Genomic DNA, 27,170 nt, shown 5'->3' on the forward strand with positions numbered 1-27,170 from the left:
AAAGAAGCCACAGCCCTTCCGGAGAGAAATGCGTCCACCCGCCTCCTATCCAGCACCTCTTCCGCCTCCATGGTTTCCGGACCACGGGCTTAGGAGGAGGGAAATACCCCGAGTGGGTGGGACTTAGTGGATCTTCCGCGCCGGACTGAGGCCGTGAGAGCGCTCTCTTTAGGCTGACTGACTTGTTTCTGCTCCATCTCTCCGGAGGTTTGGGCACAAAGATAAGTCGCCAGAACAGAACTGAAAGCTCAGAAATAGACCCAAGAATACAAGTATGCAAGAAAAAAAACTTGTCATTTTAATTATCTGCTGCCTTCAAAAGTACATTGAATCTTGGCACTAGTAAATCTTTTTTTTGGAAATAAATAATTGGAAGAATTAAGTTGCCCAACATGAAGAAGGGAAAGGAAGAGACTGAGCGACTTAAGGGGGTAGATTCAAGAAAGAGTCCAGAGCAGAGGAACAAAAAATGCAAAGCGTTTTGGGAAGAACTAGCGGAAGGAGGCCTCTGGACAGGATATTGATGCCTTTTAATGCTAGGGCATGTGTAGTAAAAAAATAAATAAATAAAATTTTTTTTAAAACCTGGTCTCCCCTAAAATTCTTCAATAAGATGTTTTACTTACTCGAGCAAAGTATTTTATTTTACTAGAGTAAAATAAAATTTCTTGCTCAAGTGGAATTCTTTTGTGGGAAAATGAAGAGGTTTTGGATCCTACTTGAGGCCTGGTGGTGGGTGGAAACACAGACTGCAAATGGAGTACCTACTATAGGTTTCACAAAAAAATGTTACGGGTAAGAAGGGAGGCGAGTCATGGTTTTAAAAAATTAGGTTGCATTTCTATGGTACTTTTAGTACTGTATAGGGAATTAATACGTAATTGTATTGATCTACCAAACTACCTTGTGAAGTAACTGGTATCCCAGGTTTACAAATGAAAAAACTGTAGCTCAAAGAGATGCATTAACCTAACCAAGAATATGTTATAAGACAGGAATCCATGTCTTTCTACTCTTGAGTCGGGTGCTCCTTCTACTATATGATTGCTACCTCCACTAGTTCCTATTAAATCAGCTGTATTTCTTTAGGATTATGTCTTTAAAGTCTATCTTTAAAAATATATAGATCTCCTTCCCAATTTCTGAAACCTACCCTTTTTTTTCCCACAGACAGAATCACTTTTATTTTACGCATTTCTACTGATAGCTACCCCTTCAATATTGCTAAATGTTTATGCCACTGGATACCATGATAACACTGAAATTAAGTTTCTGATATCTCTGCTAGAGTGAATTTGTAATTAAGTTTTCAGCTTTGAAAAAAAAAAATTAGATCCTAAGAAAAGTTGCAGGAACTCCCATATATTCTTCAGCTAGAGTCAGCCATTGTTAACTTTCTCTCACATTTGCTTTACCTTTCTTTACATATATTACCTATATTCCTAGTATTATATTCCTAGTATTTTCTGTTGTTAGGCCTTTTGAGAGTAGATTACAGATATCATGACTCTTCAGTCTTAGAAACAAGACATTCCCTTATTTAGTCTCAGTATAACTATCAAATTCAGGAAACTGAAACTGACAGAATACTATTATTTAATATACAAATTTTGTTTACTTCCCAATGCTGTCCTTTATGCTAATGATTTTTTTTTTTTCTAAATTCAAGATCAAATCTTGATAACATCTTGCATTTGTTATGTTTCTACTTTCTTTAAATCTTTAAATCGTCAGCCTTGGTCTTTCATGACATTAGTATTTTTTAAATGTATAGTCCCATTGGTTTAAAGCAGGTTTTCTCAACCTTGGCACAATTGAACTTTTGGGCTGAAGAATTCCTTCAGCCCCTGTCAAGCCATCAGATGATTGCAGCCTTGGCCAAAATCTGACTGCAACATCAAGAGAGACGATGAGCCAGAACCACCCAGCCAAGCCACTTCTAAATTCCTAAACCACAGAAGGTATGACAGATAATAAATGATTGTTCCTGTTTTAAGCCACTAAATTTGGTGTTATCTGTTACAGAGCAACTGATAACTAATACAACAACCGAGTAAAGCATAGAGAGTTTGAGCGTGGAGTTTCAGAGGAAAGGTGTGGAAGTTCGATAACCTTAACAATATAGGCTGGGCATAGTGGCTCACACCTGTAATCCCAACACTTCAGGAAGCCAAAGCCGGGGAATAGCTTGAGCCCAGGATGTTCAAGACCAGCCTGGGCAACATAGTGAGACTCTGTCTCTACAAAAAAATGTTTCTGTTTGTTTGTTTGTTTGTTGTTTTTTAATTTGCTGCATGTGGTGGTGCACGCTGTAGTCCCAGCTACCCAGGAGGATGAGCTGGGAGGATCATTTGAGCCCAGGTGTCCGAGGTTGCAGGGAGCGGTGATCACGTCACTGTACTCCAGTCCAGGCAAAGAGTGAGACACCGTCTTTAAAAAAAAAAAAAAAAGAAAAAAGAAAAAAAAACAAAAGTGGCCAGGCCCGGTGGCTCATGCCTGTAATCCCAACACTTTGGGAGGCCGAGGCGGGCAGATCATGAGGTGAGGAGATCCAGACCATCCTGGCCAACATAGTGAAACCCCGTCTCTACTCAAAATACAAAAAAAGGTCAGGCGCAGTGGCTCATCCTGTAATTTTGGCACTTTGGGAGGCCGAGACAGGTGGATCACGAAGTCAGGAGATTGAGACCATCCTGGCTAACACTGTGAAAACCTGTCTCTACTGAAAATACAAAAAAGTAGCTGGGTGTGGTAGCACGCACCTGTAATCCCAGCTACTCAGGAGGCTGAGGCAGGAGAATCACTTGAACCCAGCAGGCGGAGGTTGCAGTGAGCCGAGATCACGCCACTGCACTCCAGCCTGGCAACAGAGCTAGACTCCATCTCAAAAAAAAAAAAAAACACACACAAAGAGAGAGAGAAAATACAGATGGAATTCAAAGCTCTGAGACTAACGCTGGGCGTGGTGCCTCATGCCTATAATTCCAGCACTTTGAGAGACAGGCCAGTGGATTTCTTGAGCTCAGGAAGTTGACACCAGCCTGGGCAACATGGTGAAACCCCATATCTACAAAAAGTACAAAAATTAGCCAGACACCGTGGCTCGTGCCTGTAGGTCCCAGCTACTTCAGGAGGCTGAGGTGGGAGGATCACTTTAGCCTGAGAGGTTGAAGCTGTGGTGAATCATGTTCGCACCACTGCGTCCCAGCCTGGGTGACAGCAAGAACCTGTCTCAAAAAAAAAAAAAAGCTATAAGACAGGATGAGGTAATTAAAAATGTGACTGAAAGAGTGAAGATAGAAATATGACGATCAAAATACATAGGAGAAAGAATATTTTGTGAATATCTCATTCATTTTAACATGCATTTAACTCTCCACCAGGTGGTGTTTTATTTCTAGAACCTTGTTAGGCTTGGTATCTAATTCAACACATGTTAAATTAATGGGTGAATGAATAAGAACAAAAGTAGAATGGGATTTAGACTCTAGTTAAGGAGAATGAATAAATGCATTGAATAGCTATGGCACTATGTATTTAAATGATAGATTGCTGTTTGGATACTAAAAGTACAAAACTATCCCCTTGCCTCCACTCTTTCCCTATTTTAGTGGAAAGAAAAGTTTTGAAGGTTGGGTATGGATACTATATATTCTGGGAAATTTGAAATTTGCAATCCAATTAGTGGTGCCTGAGAACGTTCATTTACATATGAAGGCAGAATCAAAAATAGAGCCAGAAACCTTTAGTAAAAACAAAAACACTTCTAGTACCTCCCCAGTACACTTCAGCAACAAAGGCCTTGTTTCCGCACTTGCAGTTTGTTCTTGTCTTTTTGCCCCTGCTATCATTCCTGTGCCCCAGATATTTGCGTAACTGGCTGCTTCTTATTTTTCAAATCTCAGGTCAAATACCATCTTAGAGAGCTCTTTTCTGATCCCCAGTCTAAATAAGCTCACACTATCCTCAAGTCCCTCTAACACATCACCTTGCCTTAACTTTCATCATGGCACTCTGGCTGTCTGAAATCTCATTTTGTCTTTAACAACTAACTTATTATTCGACCCTTCTGTAAGATAGAAGTTCCTATCTGTCTTGCTCACAAGTATAGAACAATGCACATAGTAGGCAATCAGGATGTGTTTGCTGAATAAATAAATGAATCCTCACTGGCACTGATATGATTTTAAAAATGTTTAATTTGCAGGCCAGGTACTGTGGCTCACACCTGTAATCCCAGTACTCTGGGAGACCAAGGCTGGCAGATCACTTGAACTCAGGAGTTCGACACCAGCCTGGGCAACATAGTGAGACCCTATTTCTTAAAAATAAATAAAATTAAAATGTTTAGTTTGCATTTTTTGGATTAAGAGTAAAGTTTTTACTTAGGAATGTCTATGTTTCTTCATTTGATACCCTTTCCATTTCTTCTGTAATTAAAAAAAATAAAACCCTTCACCCATTTTTCTATTTTTTTTTTTTTCTTATCAATTTAAATGAACTTAAGAGGCCAGGCACGGTGGCTCACGCCTGTAATGACAGCACTTTGGGAGGCCGAGATGGGTGGATCACCTGAGGTTGGGAGTTCAAGACCTCTGACCAACATGGAGAACCCCATCTCTACTAAAAATACATAATTAGCTGGGCATGGTGGCAGGTGCCTGTAATCCCAGCTACCCGGGAGGCTGAGGCAGGAGAATCGCTTGAACCCGGGAGACGGAGGTTGCGGTGAGCTGAGATTGCGCCATTGCATTCCAGTTTGGGCAACAAGAGTAAAACTCCATCTCAAAAAAAATAAAAAATAAAAAATCAATGAACTTAAGATAGTAACTCTGTCAGGTTTGGGACCAATATTTTTCCTAATATGTTCTATTGATTTTGTCCCTGTTTCCTTGGGAAGAAGTTCTACATTATCGAGCAGTTATGTATCAATATTTTCCATAGCGTTTTGTTTAGTTGCAGGCAGCATGGAGTAGCAAGCAGTCCAGCCTGCACTTTGAGGTTAGTTTACTTACAATCTGTGACTTCAGAAAAGTAGGCCAATTATTTAGCTTTCAAATCTCATGTTACTCAAATGCAGTTTTCATTTGTAAAATGGGGATACTGGCACCAAATACATCACAGAATCATGAGGATTAAAGGTAATGAATGATATAAAATGTCCTTGGTAGTGTGCACATTAAGAATGCCCTAAATAAGCATATAAGCATGGTTAAGAGCTAAGATGTGTTTCGCTATTTTCATGTTGATAATTTGTCTTAGTAACTTTTCTTTTTTCTTTTTTGAGACAGGGTCTCTCTGTCACCTACGCTGGAGTGCAGAGGCACGAACATGGCGCACTGCAGCCTGAGCCCGTGATCCTCCTGCCTCAGCCTCACGTGTAGCTAGGACCACAGTCGCGTGCCTCCACGCCCAGCTATTTTTTTTTACTTTTTGCATCGGTGGAGGGGGTCTCATTTTTTTGCCCCAGGCTGGGCTGGTCTCCAACTCCTGGGCACAAGCCATCCTCCCATCTCTGCCTCCCAAAATGTTCGGATTACAGGTGTGAGCCACGGCGCCCAGTCTTCTCAGTCCAGATATGGTATAAATTTTCTCAAATATTTAAATTATTTAATCCTTAAGGAATTTATTTTGGTGCACCAAACCATTTACCTTAAAGTCAGCTTTGCCTTTTCAGTAAGCGACTGGCCCCCAGAGTAGCCATGAAGCGCCAGCCTACTGGCAGGGAGCGGACCTGCAGCCCAGAGTCAGCTCCCTGTGGATGGGCGGATCCTCGCGCAGGCTGTGCGGGGCTGGGCGCACACTGGACCCGCCCCCTCCCAGCCCCGCCCCGCCCCGCCCCGCCCCGCCCCCTTGCTCTGCCAGTCCGGCCCTAGGTTCTCTTGAATGCCTGCGGTCCCGGCAGCTCTCCGGACGCTGCTGGCCTGTTCTCCACCGTCGCTCGACTTCCACCTCTAAGACTCGCACGTGAGTGCGGGCCTCTCCCAGTTCCTGGGCCGGTGAGGCAGCAGCCCAGCAACGGTACCGCCCGGGGGAAAAGGAAAATCCTGGCCTGGAGAATCTAAGCCCGCAGGCTCCGTGCGGCAGGTCCCGCCGGGCCTTGGTGCTGGAAGTGCTCGGTAGCCGGGGATCGGCAGGTCGCGCGGGGGGCTCCCGAGCTAGGTCGCGGCCTGGCGGGGCCCAAGCACCGCCGGCGCCTCCTGGAGAAGCCCGCGCTCGGGGCTCAGCTCTGGGCCGCAAGGCCCCGCCTGGGCCTGGCGCTCGTGCACCTGGGGCTAGGGATAGGCTGGGATCCGCCCTCCTTCCCTGGGCGGAGAGGGTCGGGCTTGTGGCCCAGAGAAGGGTGACAGGCCCCGAAATCACTGCAGCACCACGCGGGGAGAGGGATAGGGTACCCACACCACGTCAGTGGTGAAGCCAGTGCCCAATTGAGCAGGGGGCGCGCGCTTCAGAGCACCCGAGAAGCTGGCAGATGAGGTGGGAAGAGGTGACTCCTGTTCAGAGTAAACAAGGAGGTTGTGAGAAGTAGTCCAGCAGCTCCCGTTTCTCCTCCAGCTTCAAGTTTCTTCTGTCTAGTGTTTTGGGTTCCCTACACCAGGATTGTGGAGGAAGCGCAGGGCCAGAACCCGTTGGGACCGAGCAGACCAGCCATTTATGTTGCGCTTAATGATCGTCTGCACTTTTTGCATATCCTTAGCGTTGTCTTTTTGAGGCCGCCTCTATAATGGATAATCAAATAGAGGGAAGGGCGGGATTGAATATTGTAACTATTGATTGCAATGTCCCACAACAACTGTGCTGGACAGTTTTTATATGTTAGCTTATTTAACGCTCCCAAGCACTTATAGATGTGATGTTACTCTGTTTCATTCTCCAGGAAACTCAGGTTGAATAACTCATCGGATTACACAACTGGTAAGTGGTGGCATTGGGGTTTGGAATTCAAAAGTTCGTATGGTTTTAGGGCACAGGCTTTATTGCTTAATGTAAAAGAACGTTATTCTTTGGGATAAGCCAGATACCTAGGTTTCAAATCTATGCTATGAAGGCTGTTAGCTGGATGACCTTGGGCAGGATACTTCACCTTTTAGGGCCTGTTTCTGCATTTGTTAAATAGAGATAAAATGTCACAAGGTTGCTATGAGAATTAAATTAGATCCTACTTGTAAAACATTTAGCAAAGTGCTTGGCACATAGTTAGTGGTAAGCTATATATAGTCACATATATCCTGATGTCATTAATTAAGGTTAGCAAACTAGCTCTCTGTGTGTGCTGCCAGCCAGAGCCAAACACAACTTATACAAGCCTAGGACATAGGTAGAGGGAAACAGCAAAGGATGGGAAACGGAAAGGGAATAAAAACAGGTGACATATATAATGGCAATTATAATGACACCAATAGATGTCTCAGTCATTAATCTGTGGTACCCAGGGCCACTTTTTGCCTTTGTGAGAATTTTTAGGAGGTCCGTTCCTTTTGGCTGATGAATTGGAAAAATACATCCCACTCTGGGCTGAAGAATTTCAAACTCTGGGACTGGATCACTTTGAGACTCTAGATGTGAGGGGGAGCTGAATTTTAGGACCCCACAGACCAAAAGGTGCCTGGCACAAACCCCACAGTGAAGTCTGCAGTTCTCTTTCAGGATTTCTTCTCTCAGGTCTAGTCCCTGAAGAATGGGAAGGGAGAGGAGGCTCCAGTATGGGAGAAGCAAAAGAAGTGTTTGCCATTAAGGGTTGCATAATGACTGGACACCCCTTCTAATTTTATCTGTAACTGTGAACAGTTTATAGACAATGGTCTTCATTTTCACATAAGTTTATGGCAACCTATTATACTTTTAAAATATTTTATTTTCTATGCTCTTTATGATGATATCACTGCTGCCCTGAGTATTTCCCTTGCATCATCTGTTTCGGTACCTAGTTCGTATTGTACTCCAACACCTATCAATTATTTTATTTACTTATTTATTTATTTTATAATAAAGATAAGGTCTTATTATGTTGCCCAGGCTGGTCCTGAATTCCTGGGCTCAAGTGATCCTCCTGCCTTGGCCTCCCAAAGTGCTGGGGTTACAGGTGTGAACCACCACACCCAGCCTTATCAATTCTTGGAATAGCTTTATCCATAGTTTTCTTTGCCCTCTTTGTTTTTTGGTACTATCACTGGACTTTTTTTCTTACTAGTGTTAGAGTTTTCTTTTTTTTCTCCTTTTCAAATGTTCTTTAGTCAGTGATTTATTATGCCAGAAAGTATGACTGTTAGCAAAACTAAGAAAGTAAATGTTAGACGTGAAAAATGATTATATGTCATTTGACCTTCAAAGATTCATAATGCCACCACTGCTCACCAAAGCATGATCTTTCAGGTGGATCTTTTCGCAAGACTCAATGTCACTTCTATGGGTTGTGCTCAATGACCTGCAGGAGTCCTAACTAGAGCATTCTTTTACTGTTCCCACCATTACCTTCACCCGACAATCTAGCTTCCTTCCCACCAATATTTTCCCTTCTTGTTCTTACTTGTGAGTGGGAATCATATTGGAGGTTTTTTTGGAGAGACTGTTTATTCTTTTAATATAACAGCTTAGCAGTATGCAATCCTAACTTTTTAAAAGACATTAAAATTCATCAGTATTATGGTCACATTAACCAATATGAATTAGGTGGATAACATATTAGTAAGTGTCCTCATGAAAAAAAATAGAAGGAAATACTACATACTGATTTTAGTAAATAATTTTGAAATGTCCTCTTGCAAATGGTTATATTATATCTAGTTCCTGTGAAAATTACCGGAACAACTGTGTGGTTTCTGGACACGTTGTTATGAGGCTATTTCACCTTCCCCGGCTTTTAGTTTACCATGCCTCTAGACTAAGGTGATGGTCAGTACTTGTTAAAAGAGGTACCTGCAACTGTAAAGAGGAACTTACTTATCTGTCCACATTTTCATGTTTATGTGTCAGAATTTTTTAAAATGAAGTGAAAATTAAGACAAATACTTCCTGATGATATTGTCAAAACAATTTTATAAAATATGTAAAATTGCACCCCACCTTCAGTACTTCTTGCTCTCCTTCTTTATTGTTCCCTGTAACACTTACTGCCACCTAACATACTATACATGTTACTTATTTGTCTTTATTGTTTTCTGTCTCCCTGCAGTGTAACTCACCTCTCCCTCATGGGGATGGTTGCCTGCTTTGTTTATTGTTGGCTCTCCAGCACCTTAAAACAGTGCCTGACACACAGTAGGCAATCTATAATATTTGTTCAATAAGTGTTGAATGAATTAATAGTACTATTAAACTGCTCATGATTGGGAAATATAAAGGGATTTGCCCTAAAATTAAAAACAGCTACAATGTATGTGTTAAGTAACCAGGACATGAATATTCTTGAAATCAGGAAATGTATAAACATCTCAACCGTCTTTGCCCAATATACAAACTTTTAAACCTTGGGAACCACGTGGTTGTAGTTGTTGCTACTTTAAACTGAAGGCATTTTTATATGATTTGTTCACCGTGAACTAGAAAGGAGCACATAGTGATAAATTGTGAAGTGCTCAACTTGCCCAATTAAATATACATGTTCCCCTACAAAGAGAAGGAAAGGAGTCAAATTTTGGAAAGCATGCATTTAGAGTTGGGGCATAGTGGACACCAGGGCAGGTGAGAGGTTCTGATGGCTGGTTCAACATCTGGGAAATTCCAGAAGGGGGAAAATTCTTAATGTGCTCTGAGGGGAATGAGAACCCCAGGAGACTTCAGTCTCCGCAGGTTGGTGTGCCGTAATATCAGATCCAGCCTGCCTGCTGCACAGCTGGCCAGCAGCTTTACTTAGCCCTTATAATGAAAGACTTTTCAACTGAACACTTGGGATTTTCAGGTAGGGGATGCAGCTCTGATTTTCATTGAGGGTAAAAGATGATTCACTTTGTAGACATGTATTTCATAGCCAGCTTTGCCAAGATGCATGTTGCATAAAGTGAGGCAATAGTGAGATGTTGCCACTGCTTCTTTTTTTCTTAAGCCAGTCAAATTTAGCAGTAGGGGATTGTATACCAATTTTAGTGACACTGATGTTAGTAACTTCTTATTTGTAACTTTTTAATTTTAATTTTATTTTTTCTGCTTATGTAGCTAATAAGTTCTGATAACCCTTCTTTTAAAAAAAAATTTTATTTATTTATATATGAGATGGGGCCTGATTCTGCCACCCAGGTTGGAGTGCAGCAGCATGATCTCGGCTCACTGCAACCTCCACCTCCCAGCCTCAAGCAATACCACCTCAGTCCCCAGAATGACTGGTACCACAGGCATACCCCACCATGCCCGGCTAATTTTTGTATTTTTGTAGAGACGGGGTTTAGCCATGTTGTCCAGGTTGCTGTTGAACTCCTGAGCTCAAGCCATCTGCCTGCCTCAGTCTCCCAAAGTGCTGGGATTATAAGGATCAGCCACCATGCCTGGCCCAACCCTGCTTCTATTAATAACTTATATTAATACCTCACTAAATGAACCTATGATGAACTGTTCATTTGATGGGCTTGAAAATACAATCAGTGATACTTCTAAAATGTATATACAGTAACCAAGGGATTAGAAAAGTGGTATAACCTGAAACACATGTTAAGTAAACTTTGTAGCCAGCTATGAATCATGGAATAGAACCATATCAGGATTTTCTAGAGAAATTAATGAAGGGTCCTTAGTTGATTGCTTACTTTGTAATGATAAAGACAAGGTAAAACTGCACCTACTTTTTATTTTTGAAGTTAGAGTGATAACATATCAACCTTTTCATGTGAACTCCTGCTTTCCTCAGTTCTACGTGTCCAAGCATCAGCAATGGTATCACTATTTAGATTTTGCTCAAGATAGTTTAAGAATCTGGAAACTTTTTAAAGTGTGGCTAAAAGCTGATTTATTTTACTGTCATGATAGATGCTAAGAGCTTAATAATGTGAGATTTCATGGATGCTAATAAAATTTACTTCCTTATCGTGCTGCATCTGCTTAATAGACTGGGCCCTGTGTTTTGTTTGTTTATTTAAGTCATCTGAGCACTTAATAACAATTTTGAGCCAAGATATCTAACTAATGGAGAAGTTTCTAGATACATTTTTTTTCAGATATAGCTTTTTGTTTGTTTGTTTTGAAACGGAATTTGGCTCTTTTTGCCCAGGCTGGAGTGCAGTGGCACGATCTTGACTCACTGCAACCTCCGCCTCCCTGGTTCAAGCAATTCTCCTGCCTTAGCCTCCTGTGTAGCTAGGATTACAGGCAGACACCACCATGCCCAGCTAATGTTGTATTTTCAGTAGAGACAGGTTTTACCATGTTGGCCAGGATGGTCTTGAAGTCCTGACCTCAGATGATCCGCCCACCTCGGCCTCCCAAAGTGCTGGGATTACAGGCACAAGCCACCGTGCCTGGCCCCAGATATTGTTTTTTTGATAGAGATGGAGACTGAGTTTGGAAAACTTTATCCTTTTTCTTCCATTTCTCCTTTTTGTCCTTATAAATATTCTGATGTTTTCTACTCATTTTTAAAAATCCTTTAGTACCACTTCCTAAACAAGTTACATATTCATTATAATTAAATCAGGGTCAGGATACATTAATGGAAAAGACCTTAGTAATTACTTAAAGAAAGGGATTGACTCAACTCTTAGTTTTAACAGCTGAAGGCTGGATGCAGTGGCTCACGCCTGTAATCCCAGCACTTTGGGAGGCCAAGGTGGGCGGATTGCAGGCAGATTACCTGAAGTCAGGAGCTGGAGACCAGCCTGGTCAACATGGTGAAACCCCGTCTCTACTAAAAATACAAAAATTAGCTGGGCGTAGTGGCGGCGCCTGTAATCCCAGCTACTCAGGAGGCTGAGGCAGGAGAATCATTTGAACCCAGGAGGCGGAGGTTGCAAGTGAGCCAAGATCGCCATTGCACTCCAGCCTGGGCAGCAAGAGTGAAAGTCCATCTCAAAAAAAAAAAAAATTTTAACAGCTGAAAAAACCTGAGGCCCAGAGAAGTGACATCAGTTGCCTAAATGCCCGCCATTGTGGTATGACTAACACAGAACCAGTCCCTTTCTTTTTGTTTTTTTGAGATGGAGTCTTGCTTTGTCGCCCAGGCTGGAGTGCAGTGGCACAATCTTGGCTCACTGAAACCTCCACCTCCCATGTTCAAGTGATTCTCCTGCCTCAGCCTCCCAAGTAGCTGGGGCTATAGTGCACCATGCCCAACTAATTTTTATGTTTTTAGTAGACACAGGGTTTCGCCATGTTGACCGGGCTGGTCTCAGATTCCTGACCTCAGGTGATCTGCCTGTGTTGGCCTGCGAAGTGCTGGGATTACAGGTGCGAGCCACCACGCCCAGCCCAGTCCATTTCTTTTGACACCTGATCCAGTGATTCTTCCTTTTTGTTTCTTTTTTTGTTTTGTTTTATGTGTGTTTGTGCTTGACTTTATTCCCTATCTTCATTTCTAGTATCCTCTGGTAGTGATTAAAAAAACAAATCTGGGCATCACTTTCTTACTAAATACAGAACAAGCTTAGTTTAAATTCTTTTAATGTGAGTTTTTTACTGTCAGAGTCTGGGTATTAAGTGCAGTATATTCCTGAGAATAAGTGTTGCTGCTCTAAGATGATCTAATGTCACCTACGTACATGGTAGACCTGTGTGTGTAGAGACACACTAGCAAGGAGAACATGCTTTCTTAGTCTTAAGTAATTTACAATTTAATGGGTTATCTTGAAGAGGAACTGCTATGAGATAAATAAAGTATAAACCATTCCAGTTCTTCCATTCTTTGGCAAGCTTTTGTTATTCTGGTTACCTTTGTTTGAGAACCATATAACTAGTTTTAGCCTCAGTATTAATCTTGTAATTTTAAAGATATTATTTTATTAGTTTGTGTCAGGCTGAATATTACTTTTGATATTAACAAGCCAAAAGGAAATTAATTAGAGAATATTGCTGTTATACTAAGTAACTATTTTTTGATATTGTTTTTAATTGAAAAATCATAATTGTGTGCATCTATGGAGTTTATTTATTTTTACAAATACTGGTTTTACTTGACAGCTAAGTAACTATTAATTAGAGGCTTTAGTGCCCTGGAGGGATTTTGGCATAAAGGGGAAAATACGTGGGTTTATGCTGTGGTGCTGACACTTAGTAGCTTTGTGATCCCATGTAAGTAATTTAACCTTTTTGAAGAAATTTGTATTTTTTTTCCTAGTAGATATTATGCATTGTTTTGAAGATTAACAATGTGCTGAAAATTATCAACATATTCTGGGTCAATCAATTCAGACACTGGAGTGCCTTATATTAAAGTCATACCTGTGACACATGGACCTTTCACCATGTAGTAATCATTATCCTGCCTAACTCACAGAGTTTTTGTAAGGTTCAGAAGATAATATATTATTTGGAAGCACTTTGAAAACTATAAAAGAAATAATATCTGTCTAGTTGTATGGAATTATTACCTATCTTTTCTTTCCCCTTATTCTTCTACTCCCCACTCTCTTACTGTCTACCCTTAAATGTAAGGGTGAAAAAGAAATCCAGTAGTCAGTAGCAATAAGATTGCACATTTTTTTATAGTGGAGTATAGTTTTGTCAGTAAAAGTAGAAATCTCTGGGGAGCTTCTTCAGCTCCAAGAGCACTAATTGTTCTCTGACTGTACCACACAATTTTATACTCTTGTATACTCTTTCTGTGTGTACATAGTTAGCTAAGTAGCTAAGTATTTATTTCGTTTTGGCCTCCTCCCCAAACCCCACTTTTGGAACACCTAGAAAGTATTCAATAAGTAATTGTTTTTTGAATGGATCTCCCCAGTTTGATTATAATGAGCTACGAGCTCTTCCGTTGCTGTATAATGTCCCTGCTGTCCTTAGCAAAATAATGGGTTTACAGTAACCTCATAATAAATACAGTTGCTAGTTTGGCCTGGGAACTCTCAGGAACTTAGCAGCCTTGGGATTTTCAGCCGTATTACCTGCTCTGCGCGCCCCCCCCCCCCTTTTTTTTTTAAGTAGGGGAACACTTATTACTGTTCTGAGCAGCACAATTGGAGAAACACTGCCTAGGGTGTTTATTGCTGATGTTGCTGGGCGGGTTCCAGCTGCCCCAAGGTTGCCCTTGTGTGCTTTCAGTAGCGGTCAGGCAGGATGTACTGCGGAATAGCAGTTAGTGAATCATGGTATTAGAACCAGAAGGAACATCTGAGAATTTTTTATAGTAAGCCAGTCTCTTCATTTTTCGGCTGAAGACTGAAGGAACTTTACTAAAGGGATTGGTAGATGGGCACTGACTTCTCCTTCACAATTGTTTTAGAACACATTTTGAGTCACTGACATGAGCCTGCGCTGCCCTCACCTGCGTACCTTATCTATGCTCAAGGCTGACTATTTTGCCAAATTAATTTTATGTAAATCCCAAAAAGTATTATTGTTTCAAGAAGCTTTTCATAAATAAGAATGAGAAAGCTGCTTTATGTCTTACTACTTAATAATAAGCCATCTATGCTGAGACAATCAATTAAAATCCCTGAGTCATTAATAAAATAATTGCTACAATTCATGGAGTGTCTATTATATGCTGAGCATGCTACAAACCTACAATTGTCAGGGTTTGTATTAAGTTTATTTTTCTATTTTAACCTTATTTACATTAAGGATAAGTGTCAGGGTTTTTTAATATCCCCATTTTATAAATTAGGAAATTGAAATTCAGATAGATAATTTGGCAGAGGTGACACATCCAAATTAGTGGTAGGAAAGAAATTTGAACAACACACACTGTCTCCAGAGTTATTGCTCTTTCTGCTACAAATAACCTGTGCCAGATGTCATGCTTCAGGAAGAAGAGGAAGTGGTAAAATATGATCGCTGCCCACAGTTCACAGTATATAGACGGAGTGATGAGCCACAAATACGAGTAACAATAGTGGAAAGAAGATAGAATCAGTGCCATAACAGCATGAGGGATATCAGCAGGGTATCAGCAACAGCTGTATGAAGGAAGTATCATTTGAAGTGTTTGTTTTGTTTTGTTTTGAGATAGAGTCTCACTCTGTCACCCAGGCTGGAGTGCAGTGGTGCCATCTCGGCTCACTGCAACCTTCGCCTCCTTGGTTCAAGCAATTCTCCTGCCTCAGCCTCCCGAGTAGCTGGGATTACAGGCACCTGCCACCACGCCTGGCTAATTTCTGTATATTTAGTAGAGACAGGGTTTCACCCTGTTGGTCATGATGAGTGTTGAACTCCTGACGTCAAGTGATCCCCTGCCTCGCCCACCCAAAGTACCGTGATTACAGGTGTGAGCCACCATGCCCGGCCTGAAGTGGATCTTGAAGAACTTGAATGGGCAGAGGTAGCTGTTCAGGTAGACTAGGGGTAGATGTTGGCAGAGCGGTGAATTCTAGGCTTAGTTTATTGGACTATCACTTTTTAATCAGAAGTGATAAAATCATAATGTGAATGGAGAGAAAATGGCAGTGGGAATACCCATTAGGAGACTATTATGTTAGGCAGGTGACAGATATAGAAGACCTGAAGTTAAGGTTGTGACTCTGGGGATGGGGAAGGGGCTGTATCTCCATGTTTGAGAGTGATTTGGGTTTCTAGTAGGCAGAATCTCTGTGGCATCTTTACTGCATAAATCTAAGAGTAGGTTTAAGGAGGAATGAGAAAAGAGAAAGTAGATAAGACTTCAGGATTTTCAGCCAGGGCATGGGAATGACCAGATGCCTTAAATTTCACATATCAGATACCACTTTAAATATTAGGTCTTACATTCATACAGCCAACAGACACATGAAAAAATGCTCATCATTACTGGCCATCAGAGAAATGCAAATCAAAACCACAATGAGATACCATCTCACACCAGTTAGAATGGCGATCATTCAAAAGTCAGGAAACAACAGGTGCTGGAGAGGATGTGGAGAAATAGGAACACTTTTACACTGTTGGTGGGATTGTAAACTAGTTCAACCATTATGGAAAACAGTATGGTGATTCCTCAAGGATCTAGAACTAGATGTACCATATGACCCAGCCATCCCATTACTGGGTATATACCCAAAGGATTATAAATTATGCTGCTATAAAGACACATGCACACGTATGTTTATTGCAGCACTATTCACAATAGCAAAGACTTGGAATCAACCCAAATGTCCATCAGTGACAGATTGGATTAAGAAAATGTGGCACATATACACCATGGAATACTATGCAGCCATAAAAAAGGATGAGTTTGTGTCCTTTGTAGGGACATGGATGCAGCTGGAAACCATCATTCTTAGCAAACTATCACAAGAACAGAAAACCAAACACCGCATGTTCTCACTCATAGGTGGGAACTGAACAATGAGATCACTTGGACTCGGGAAGGGGAACATCACACACCGGGGCCTATCATGGGGAGGGGGGAGGGGGGAGGGGGGAGGGATTGCATTGGGAGTTATACCTGATGTAAATGACGAGTTGATGGGTGCAGCACACCAACAAGGCACAAGTATACATATGTAACAAACCTGCATGTTATGCACATGTACCCTACAACTTAAAGTATAATAATAATAAATAAATTTAAAAAATAATAATAATAAATAAAAATAAATAAATAAATATTAGGTCTTAATTCTCAGTTCCTTAGGTTTATCTCTGTTATAATACTGATGCAGAACATTAGGGTGAATGGGAGAATGATTGATATGTTTGGTATTTCTAGGGATTATTTGCATTTCAGAGGAGGTGTTTGGATCAAATTATTGTCCAATAAGTAATAATCTGTACAGTAGGAAGCCATTGTCTAATCCTAGGGATTATTTGTGTTTTCTATCCTGCTCTTTAAGGAGTAAAATACTACATAGAATTATTCTTTAGTTGCTCGTTTATTCTTTGCCATGTAACTTATCCCAGCCAAATCTTTCACACTAAAAGAGTATAAAACATTTGCTTTATTTTCCTTCATAATTTTTTTTTTTTTTTTTGAGACAGGGTCTTGCTCTGTCACCCAGGCTGCAGTGCATAGCTTACTGTGGACTTGAACTCCTGGACTTGAGTGAGCCTCCTGCCTTAGCCTACCGAGTAGCTGGGACTGCAGGTGCATGCCACCTTGGCTGGCTAATTTTTTAAATTTTTCTTTCTTTCTTTCTTTCTTTTTTTTTTCTGAGATGGAGTCTTGCTCTGTCACCCAGGCTGGAGTGCAATGGTGCAGTCTCACTCACTGAAACCTCTGCCTCCCAGGTTCAAGTGATTGTCCTGCCTCAGCCTCCTAAGTAGCTGGGATTATAGGCACGCACCACCATGCCTGGCTAATATTTTTTTTTTTTTTTTTAAGAGAATGAGGTCTCTTGCTCAGGCTGGTCTTGAACTCCTGGGCTCAAGTGATCCTACTGCCTCAGCCTCCCAAAGTGCTGGGATTACAGGTATGAGCCAATATGCCCAGCTCCCATTGTGATTTGTGGATAAAATATGCTATTGCTCTCTTAAAAAATTGTATATCATGTACTGGATAATTACATTAAAAGGAAATGAGAACAGCATCTTCATGAATATTACTATTAACAAGATTCCAGACCCTGGTGTTTATGTAATTTCTTCCATTTGCCATTCAGCCATAATGGTTTCAGGATAAAATTGAGGCCACAGTCAGAGTCATTTTCAGAGGGCAATGCTGCTAATAGAGGAAATTTGTTTCCTGGCAGCAATGCAGTAGTGTAACTGTCAGCAATTTGTTAAATAATCAGCTGTGCCTGGCATGTTGTTTTTGTAGCTTTTGTATAAGCATTTTTAGGGAAAAAAATAATGCTCTTCTGATATGTGGTGTCTCTTTGCTGTGAGACTGACTTCACACATAGATGTCTGCATTCTCTCTTGAATTCTCCCCATCCTTGGAAATTTGAAGACTTTTCTGCTGGCTGGTAGAGAATCCTCTACATGTTTTTTTTGGAAGCTTTAGCAATCATTGCTCATTCTATGTTCATCCACAGGGCACTGCATTATGCTTGGTACTGCTGACATACAACTTACAAGACTCTAAACTACATTATGCAAAAAAAAAAAAAATCATACAACTAACATTTATTTACAGATTCTATATTAGATACAAAAGACAGGATGCCTGGCACATGCCAGATTTACAAATTTACTTGCAGTATCTCCATTTTTACTGATGAGGAAATCTAGGCTCAGGGAGTTGAAGTTACTTATACGTGGTCACACAGCAAGTGCCAGGTGGAGGGTTCTACAGGGCGTGGTGGTGGGCACCTGTAATCCCAGCTACTCGGGAGGCTGAGGCAGAGAATTGCTTGAATCTGGGAGGCGGATGTTGCAGTGACCTGAGATTGTGCCACTGCACCCCAGCCTGGATGACAGAGCAAGACTCCATCTCAAAAAAAAAAAAATTGGGGGTGTGCATTACCCCAAATTTGATCTTGTTCCTGTAATTCAGTAATCTGTTACTATTAGTGCAATAGGAATTCAAAGGAACACCTTAGTATGGATTGGAATAATCAGGATAATCATGCAATGGAATAATAAAAAAATAAGAAACATGGGATAGATAAGAAAGGATCAAACCCTAGAGGCAGATAGTGATAAAATAATAATAATGATAAAATGTGAGCACTTACTGTATACTAGGACTGTTTAAATATATATATCTTGTATATATTTTGTTTGTTTTTGTTTTGTTTTTGTTTTTGTTTTTGTTTTTTGAGATGGGGTCTCACTCTGTCACCTAGGTTGGAGTGCAGTGGCATGATCTTGGCTCACTGCAAACTCTGCCTTCCAGTCTCAAGCGATCCTCCTACCGTATCAGACTCCGGAGTAGCTGAGATCACAGGCTCATTCCACCACACCCAGCTAATTTTTGTATTTTAGTAGAGATGAGGTTTCACCACGTTGGCCAGGCTGGTCTTGAACTCCTGACCTCAAGTAGTCCACCTGCCTAGGCCTCCCAAACTGCTGGGAATACAGGTGTGAGCCATGGTGGTCAGCCAGCTTTGTTTTTAAATGGGATTTCTAGCTACTTCTAAGACTATGCAAACTACTTCATTTTTCTTAGTCTTTATTTATTTAGGAATCTTAGTATTGATTTTTGACATGTGTTAAGAACTGCTACTATTTTTAGAGAGTTCAATAGAATTATCAATTTTTTTATAAGACGTTAGTTGTTTTTGACATTACAAAGGCTCTTCTAATGGTAATCTTTGTTATTTCAGATTTGCTTAGGCATTTTATACAGCACAGGAATCCTACTGCCATATTTAAATATAACAAGACAATGAGCGGATTTGTTTCTGTGGTCCTAGAACTTCAGCTAAATCTCAAAGTGAGGGGCAAAGGGCATTAAATCTTACCCCATTGTAAGGATGTTTGCCAGTAGCTCTAGGGTAGTAGGTACCTTCTCTCCTGCAGAACCTGCCCTAGCACCATCAACGTCCACTGGCTAAGTGGACATCCAAATGGGAAATGCAATGCCTAGTTCCTTTTCTTGGTGACACCTGCATCCCCTTTCATTCCCTGGGTTCACGGATGAAGGCAGCTCACCTGCAATACTGAATTCCTTCTCAAGTCCAGCCCCCATCATGTGCTCCACCCTATCCCCAGTCCTTTTCATATTTTGATTGGATACTGAGGAAGGAGGGGTCTATGGAAGTTAAGCTAACTCTGATATTTCTTAGCAAGTCATAAGGGAAGATGGACCACACCTTCTCTCTGTAGAACAGTAGGCTTGTCAACCTTGTCTACACATTAGAATCATCCAAGGAGCTGATGTCAAGGTTGTACCCTAAACTAGTTAAAATCTCTTTAAGTGGAACTCTGGCATCAGTAGCTTTGAAAGCTTCCCCAGATGATTCCAGGAAGCAGCCAATATTGAGAACCACGGCTGCAAAATATTGGGAGCTGGGGGTAGAGTAGGGGGAAAGGGGTCTTTGGGGTTTTTGGTTTTAGCCAAAAAATCTGTGAAAACAGAAAATATCCCACTCAGTGTCTTGTTAAATAAACAAATAAAAATAAAACTTAATCTGTTTTGTAGTATAATGTTAGGCATACCTTTAAGTGAAGAATCAAGATAATACTTGGAGTTTTTCTGAATGATAAAATTTATAGTTAAGGTAAAAAGAAGATTAGTTTTTTCTTTTTTTTTTTTAGACAGAGTCTCTGTTGCCCAGGCTGGAATGCAGTGGCACAATTATAGCTCACTACAGGCTCAATCTCTTGGGTTCAAGCAATCCTCTTGCCTCAGCCTTCCTAGTAGCTGGGATTATAGGCACACACCACCATGCTTGGCTAATTTTTTATTTTTAGTAGAGACGAGGTCTTGCTGTATTGCCCAGGATGGTCTCAAATTCCTAAGCTCAAGCCATCCTTCTGCCTCAGCCTCCCAAAGTGCTGGGATTACAGGCTGAGTCAGCCCAGCCAAGAAGATTAGTATGTCTTATTAGCCATCTTAAAAGCTGCATTTTTCTGTCATTCAGTAAATGAATTTTATCCTAGCAAGAGAATCTGATGGAGGCAATATCACTGTAATGAGCTAATAGACACCCACATCCCAAGGAGGCATATATAACAGTCGGATTCTAGCAAGTTCACTCTATAAGCTTATTATGACAATTGATCTTAAGAAGTCACCTGTTTTTGTTAGGAATGAGTGTGCTTCTTAAAGGCATTGTTTCACTTGCTTTCTCTTTTTATTGGTTTTCTCAGAACTCAAGACATGGCTGCCCAGTGTGTCACAAAGGTGTCGCTGAATGTTTCCTGTGCCAATCTTTTGGATAAAGATATAGGGTCAAAGTCAGACCCTTTATGTGTGTTATTTTTGAATACAAGTGGTCAACAGTGGTATGAGGTAATGTTAAATACTTTACTTAAAAAGTCATCTGAATTACCCTTTTAACAATGTAAGGAGTTTTTTTTTTTTTTTTTTTTTTTGAGATGGGGTCTTGCTGTGTCTCCCAGGCTGGAGTGCAGTGGTGTGATCTCGGCTCACTGCAAGCTCTGCCTCCTGGGTTCAAGCCATTCTCCTGCCTCAGCCTCCCAAGTAGCTGAAACTACAGGCGCCCGCCACCACGCCCGGCTAGTTTTTTGTATTTTTAGTAGAGACGGGGTTTCACCATGTTAGCCAGGATAGTCTCGATCTCCTGACCTCGTGATCCACCTGCCTCGGCCTCCCAAAGTGCTGGGATTACAGGCTTGAGCCACCGCGCCCGGCCAGGAGTTTTTTTTTTTTATGTTAAAAATAATAACACTATCTCATCTGTTAATGGAGTTTTTTGTGAAAGTTTGCCCTTGATTGTAGAATTTTTCATACACATATAGAAACTTCCTTTAGTTGTCATGCCTGTGTTTATGTTTAGTACGTAAAGATGTGAAAATCCAAGTGCACCTTTGATCTGAACAAACTTTTTTGTTTTGGGGGATGGGTGTAGGTTGAGCGCACAGAAAGGATTAAGAATTGCTTGAATCCCCAATTTTCCAAGACATTTATTATTGATTACTACTTTGAAGTGGTTCAGAAATTGAAATTTGGGGTTTATGACATCGACAACAAAACTATTGAGCTGAGTGATGATGACTTCTTAGGGGAATGTGAATGTACCCTTGGACAAGTAAGTATACATAGCCACTGTACTCTATTTTGTCTAAGTTTTAATGAATTTGGTGTTTTCGGTAAGAATCATTTAATTTTTAAAGTTGGAAAACATGTAATCACTTTAAAGACAGTTCATATATTAATATGCTTGGCTTGAACATTATAGAATTCATCTTATATTTTGTACGGGCAGGAACTATGTATTTATGGAAAAGCCTGTTAATTCTTTTGAGTAAGGGAGGCTTCATGAGGCATTTCATTAAGTAATACCAACGCTTTAGCTGCTGCAGAGTTCTCTATAGTTTTGTTATGTTCAAGCCATAAATGCTATCAAGATAACAGCAACTTCTCTGTTCTTCTAACTAGTGAGACTGGCACCTCCTGACTTCCAATGCCCCAACACTACCCACTTTACCTGGCTTGCTCTTACTCAGCCTTATTCCCCCCATAAACCTTCTCTGACCCTCTAGATTAGTTTGGAATCCTTTCCTGAGCTCACTTGGTACTGTCTAGTACTTCTTATCATACTTTTTAATAGTTGCTTAATTATGTGTCTTCCCGGTATATGACAAGTTTGGTCAGGGTAGGGACGTGTCTCGTGGCTCACCATTTTGCTCCTATTTTAATCTGATTCATAAGGAGAGATTATGACCATTTGTATAGACTGAAGAAGGTTTTAGGAGGGAGGAATAATTTTTTTTCAATATGTGACATTTGTCACTCACATATGTCTTTTACAACTTTATTTTTCAGGGTTGAGTTGTTTGGAGATTATGGGTGTTTTCTGTATCTCAAAACCAATATGAAACTGATCAGTTTTCTGGAACTTTGATAAATAATATCAAAGAAAAAATTAAGGAAGTATTTATTTTTTGGGGGAAAAAATCCCAGTGTAGCTAAAATTCCTATGAATTTGTGAGATATATCAGAGGTATATCTGTTTGACAGAACCTAGGTATACTATATTCCTTCAAGCAATATGACATTTTATGGGAGTTAAATATTGAAGTTGTGTCTCAGTAGAAAACTCGAATCCTTTTTTTGTGTTTTTGTTTTTTTTTTTGAGACAGGGTCTCACTCAGTCACCCAGGCTGGAGTACAGTGGCTCAATCACAGCTCACTGCAGCCTTGACCTCCTGGGTTCAAGTGAGCCTCCCACCTCAGCCTCCCAAGTAGCTGGGACTATAAGCACACGCCATGGCACCTGGCTAATTTTTGTATTACTTTGTAGAGACAGGTTTCGGCATGTTGCTGAGGCTGGGCTTGAACTTGTGGGCTCAAGCAATCCTCCCACATCAACCTCCCAAAGTGCTGGGATTATAGGCATGAGCCACTGCACATGGCCTTGAATCTCATTTATCGAGTGTTCTGAAGCCCACCTTTTACCTAGAAGGTTTCAGCTAAGTGATTTGTTTATGCGATGAGAATCTGGTCCTCTTTTTCCATTACAAGGAATGATTTAAACTTTGACATACCGAGGAGATTAAGAAACTAGTGGGTAAGGAGATTGTATCTGCCAGGGTAGGCTCCTTAGAAGTTTTTTCCAATGGGTTTTAAATATGTAGATGATTTTTTTTTTCTTCCTTTTTTTTTTTGAAATGGACTCTCGCTCTTGTTGCCCAGGCTGGAGTGCAATGGTGCGAACTCAGCTCACTGCAACTTCCGCCTCCTGGGTTCAAGCGATTCTCCTGCCTCTGCCTCCTGAGTAACTGGGACCGCAGGCACCCACCACCACACTTGGCTAATTTTTGTATTTTCAGTAGAGATGGGGTTTCACTATGTAGGCCAGGCTGGTCTCGAACTCCTGACCTCAGGTGATTTGCCTGCCTCGGCCTCCCAAAGTGCTGGGATTGCAGGCATGAGCCACTGTGCCTGGCCCTAAATATGTAGATGATCTAAATCTTTAAGAAACCAACTTAATGTTTCTATTTCTAATGACTCTAAGTGAACCTTGTACTCAATCTTTTTTGCTGAAACTATTTCATTTAAAAATTCATAGGTTGAAGGGAAATGACTCTTTGTATCACTTTCTAATTCTAACAGATTGTTTCCAGTAAGAAGCTAACTCGACCACTGGTGCTGAAAAATGGCAGACCTGCAGGGAAAGGGAGCATTACGGTAAAAATAAGATATTTGTCTTTTGTCTCGAAAGATTTATCATAATAGGACATGCTGAAACTGTGCATATCAGACAAATATTCTGCAGCCATGCTTTGCCACTCAGTCTTGAATGTTGCATTCCGTCCACCCTTGTCTTGTAGTTATCACAAACGGAAAATGTATTGTGCAAACCAGGAGAAACATGCAATGTGGTAATCCCTTCTTTCAGTTTTTTTAAGTTGCCCATAGAGGTCCAGTGCACCTTGGTGATACCTGCCCCTCCTCTGTGGAAGTAAACTGCTTAATAATCTGGATCAATTTGGTTCTCTACTGGCGAAACATAGTCCTCTCAACATGACAGAAATTTCCCCTAGTGGATTTTATTCCAGAGGGATGTTATATTATGACATGGCCATTGAACCTATAAACTCTTTACCTTCATTTTTTGTGCTTGCTATCTGCTGCCCATCCTCCCACCTGGGCTTTTCATTGCTGATTACTGACTTCAAGCAAATTAATATATGCATCATTGTATTTTACATTTCCCATCATATAATGCCAAGCCTGTAAACCTTATCTTCTAGAGTGTCTATACAGTTAACTGCTGCCTGGAGTGATAGTATTTTAACTTTAGCTCCCTCTGAGAATGTAAGGCTAGTTCCCTGAGAGAGCTATGTTTCAAGGTTATCATGATCATCAAATACATTTCTCTGAGAGCTGTTTTGCTACAGTTTAGATTTCCAAAGGCGTAAGAATGTTCAGGGGTTTTGATTTTTGTGGGAAAGAGAACATTATCAGTAGTTAGCTTCCTTGCTGTGGGGCATGATAGACTGATACTTATTTTTAAGTAGAATGAGTTTTTCAGTTACATTGGATGAAAAACATTGATCTGATAATATCAATGTATAGAGTTTTCTAGGTATGATTTATTCATGCTTCTCAGTATTAGGGAACTTCAGTGTTGTGCAGAGGGTATTCTCAGTCTTCTGGGGTTTTGACATTTCTCTTGAGTGGGGAAGATCCAGTTTGGGCAACCACATTTCAAAAGACATTGCTTAATGCAGACCTGGGCATATTTTGGGCAAATCTTTATTCCACACACATAAAAGAAATAATGGTAGATCTTTCTTAATGATGCCATTTTCTTATGAAACATTTTAGAATTCATTTATATTAGTGTAGGCTTTATATTAGATAACAGAATAAATCAGTGCTTAAGTGTCTATCAGAATTCCTAAAACATATTTTCTTTCACTCACTTTATCTACTCATAGATTTCAGCTGAAGAAATAAAAGATAATAGAGTGGTCTTGTTTGAAATGGAAGCCAGAAAACTGGATAATAAGGTGGGTAGACTATGCAGATTTCAGCAAGTTTGTCATGTTTTGCCTGTTTTTTAAGAAAATGAAAATGCAGTTAATATCATGAACTTCATCATCTGAGCATCACATAGGGTACTAGTTACTTCCAAATTTTGCATGTGTGTGTGTTGTATGTTTAAGCAGAACCCATTTCTCTTCACCTCTTTCATCTAGATGTAATCAAAGGATTTGTTTAGATTAAGAGAGGAGTTGAATAGAAGCATTAATGTTACTGTAAAAGCATGAAAGAGTACAGTTGAATTACTTTCAGGAAAAAAGTGGAAACTGTGCTTTATTAATTATAGGTCAATTATCCTCTTTGCATTCAAAGGTCAATTTCTTTTTATGAAGGATGAGTATATATAATATATAATAACACAACAATTTAGTATATAGCATGGATTATAATTCTTTTATCTATCTTATCTATCTATCTATCTATCTATCTATCTATCTATCTATCTATCTATCTATCTACCTACCTACCTACCTACCTACCTACCTACCTACCTACCTATATTTTTTAGAGACACGGTCTCACTGTGTTGCCCAGGCTGGTCTGGAACTCCTGGGCTCAAGCAGTCCTCCCATTTCATACTCCCAAAGTGTTAGGATTACAGGTGTGAGCCCCTGAGCCCAGCTTTTTGTACTTAATTCTATAATCTAGTCAATATTCTTCATTGTTTGCAGTTCAATTTGAAAACATTTTAGGGCTAGGCGTGTTGGCTTATGCCTGTAATCCCAGTACTTTGGGAGGCCGAGGTGGGCAGATCACTTGAGCTTAGAAATTTGAGACCAGCTTGGGCAACATGGCGAAACCCCATCTCTACAAAAAATGCAAAAATTAGCTGGGTGTGGTGGCATGTGCCTGTAGTCCCATGTGAGGTAGGAGGATTGCTTGAGCCAGGAGGTCAAAACTACAGTGAGCAGTAATCCTACATTCTCACGTGCGTAATGGAGCAAGACGCTGTCTCAAGAAGAAAAAAAAAAGTAAAGAAAACATTTTAGACTATAGGCTGGAGACTTTTTTTTTTTAATTGTGGAAAAATTTAAATATATACAAAACTGGAAGACTATTTTTAAAAAATTTCATGTTCCCATCACCCATTTTCCACAATAATAACTCATGGCCAATTTCATTTAATCTCTACCCTCATCTACTTTCTCTCCTCCCAGACTTCATAGCATTTCATCCCTGAATGTGTTGATGTATCTCTGAAGACACTTTAAAAAATATAATTGTTTAAAGTGTGTCTTAAGTCCTTTTAAATCTATATATTTCTTCCTTTCTTTTACTTCTTTCTTCCCTTCCTCCCTCCCTTCCTTCCTTTCTATCAATTCTTCCATCCATCGTGGAATTTATTCAATGGAGAAAACTGATTTCTTTGTCCTGCAGAAGTTTCCACATTCAAGTTGGGCACAGGTAATGTACACCTGTAGTCCCAGCTACTCAGGAGACTGAGGCAGGAAGATGGCTTGATCCCGGGAGTTTGAGGCTGTAGTGCATTATAATTACAAGACTCCATCTTTTTTTTTTTTTTTTCAAAAAGGAATTTTCCATATTTTGCCTATGGCTTATTAAAGGTGTCATTTAACATGTTTCTCTCTCTACTTTTACTTTCTGATTTCTGTAACCTGGCAATTGAATCTAGAAGTATGATCTGCTGGTATTTTTAATTGTTGGCAAGACAGTTTCATCATGTAATTCCATCAGGAGACTCACACTAACTTGTATGTTTTGGGGATGTTTGTGATCATTGATGATAACTGCCTGGTTTTATTATTAAGAGTCTGGGCCAGGCGCGGTGGCTCACGCCTGTAATCCCAGCACTTTGGGAGTCCGAGGTGGACGGATCACGAGGTCAGGAGATCAAGACCATCCTGGCTAACATGGTGAAACCCTGTCTCTACTAAAAAATACAAAAAATTAGCTGGGCATGGCGGCGGACGCCTGTAGTCCCAGCTACTCGGGAGGCTGAGGCAGGAGAATGGCGTGAACCTGGGAGGCGGAGGTTGCAGTGAGCCGAGATCGCGCCACTGCACTCCAGCCTGGCGACAGAGCAAGGCTCTGT

At 40.6% G+C, this 27,170-nt stretch overlaps 1 protein-coding gene across 4 annotated transcripts in view; it reads left to right on the forward strand.

Moving 5' to 3' along the window:
- Positions 1-5,863: 5,863 nt before the first annotated feature.
- CPNE3 (copine 3) overlaps positions 5,864-27,170 on the forward strand; it is a 48,775-nt gene continuing 27,468 nt past the window's right edge. The window contains exons 1-6 of one of the 4 annotated variants that reach the window (XM_045398471.3): positions 5,864-6,119; positions 6,878-6,915; positions 20,752-20,893; positions 21,474-21,653; positions 23,681-23,755; positions 25,012-25,083. In XM_045398471.3, the coding sequence (XP_045254406.2) occupies positions 20,762-20,893; positions 21,474-21,653; positions 23,681-23,755; positions 25,012-25,083 (459 nt within the window). In that variant the 5' untranslated portion in view covers positions 5,864-6,119; positions 6,878-6,915; positions 20,752-20,761. The remainder of the gene's footprint in view (positions 6,120-6,877; positions 6,916-20,751; positions 20,894-21,473; positions 21,654-23,680; positions 23,756-25,011; positions 25,084-27,170) is intronic. The other 3 variants (XM_005563653.5, XM_005563654.5, XM_005563652.5) reach the window with 3 other exon arrangements.

This window comes from Macaca fascicularis, chromosome 8, assembly GCF_037993035.2.
Source record: "Macaca fascicularis isolate 582-1 chromosome 8, T2T-MFA8v1.1".
Taxonomy (NCBI): domain Eukaryota; kingdom Metazoa; phylum Chordata; class Mammalia; order Primates; family Cercopithecidae; genus Macaca; species Macaca fascicularis.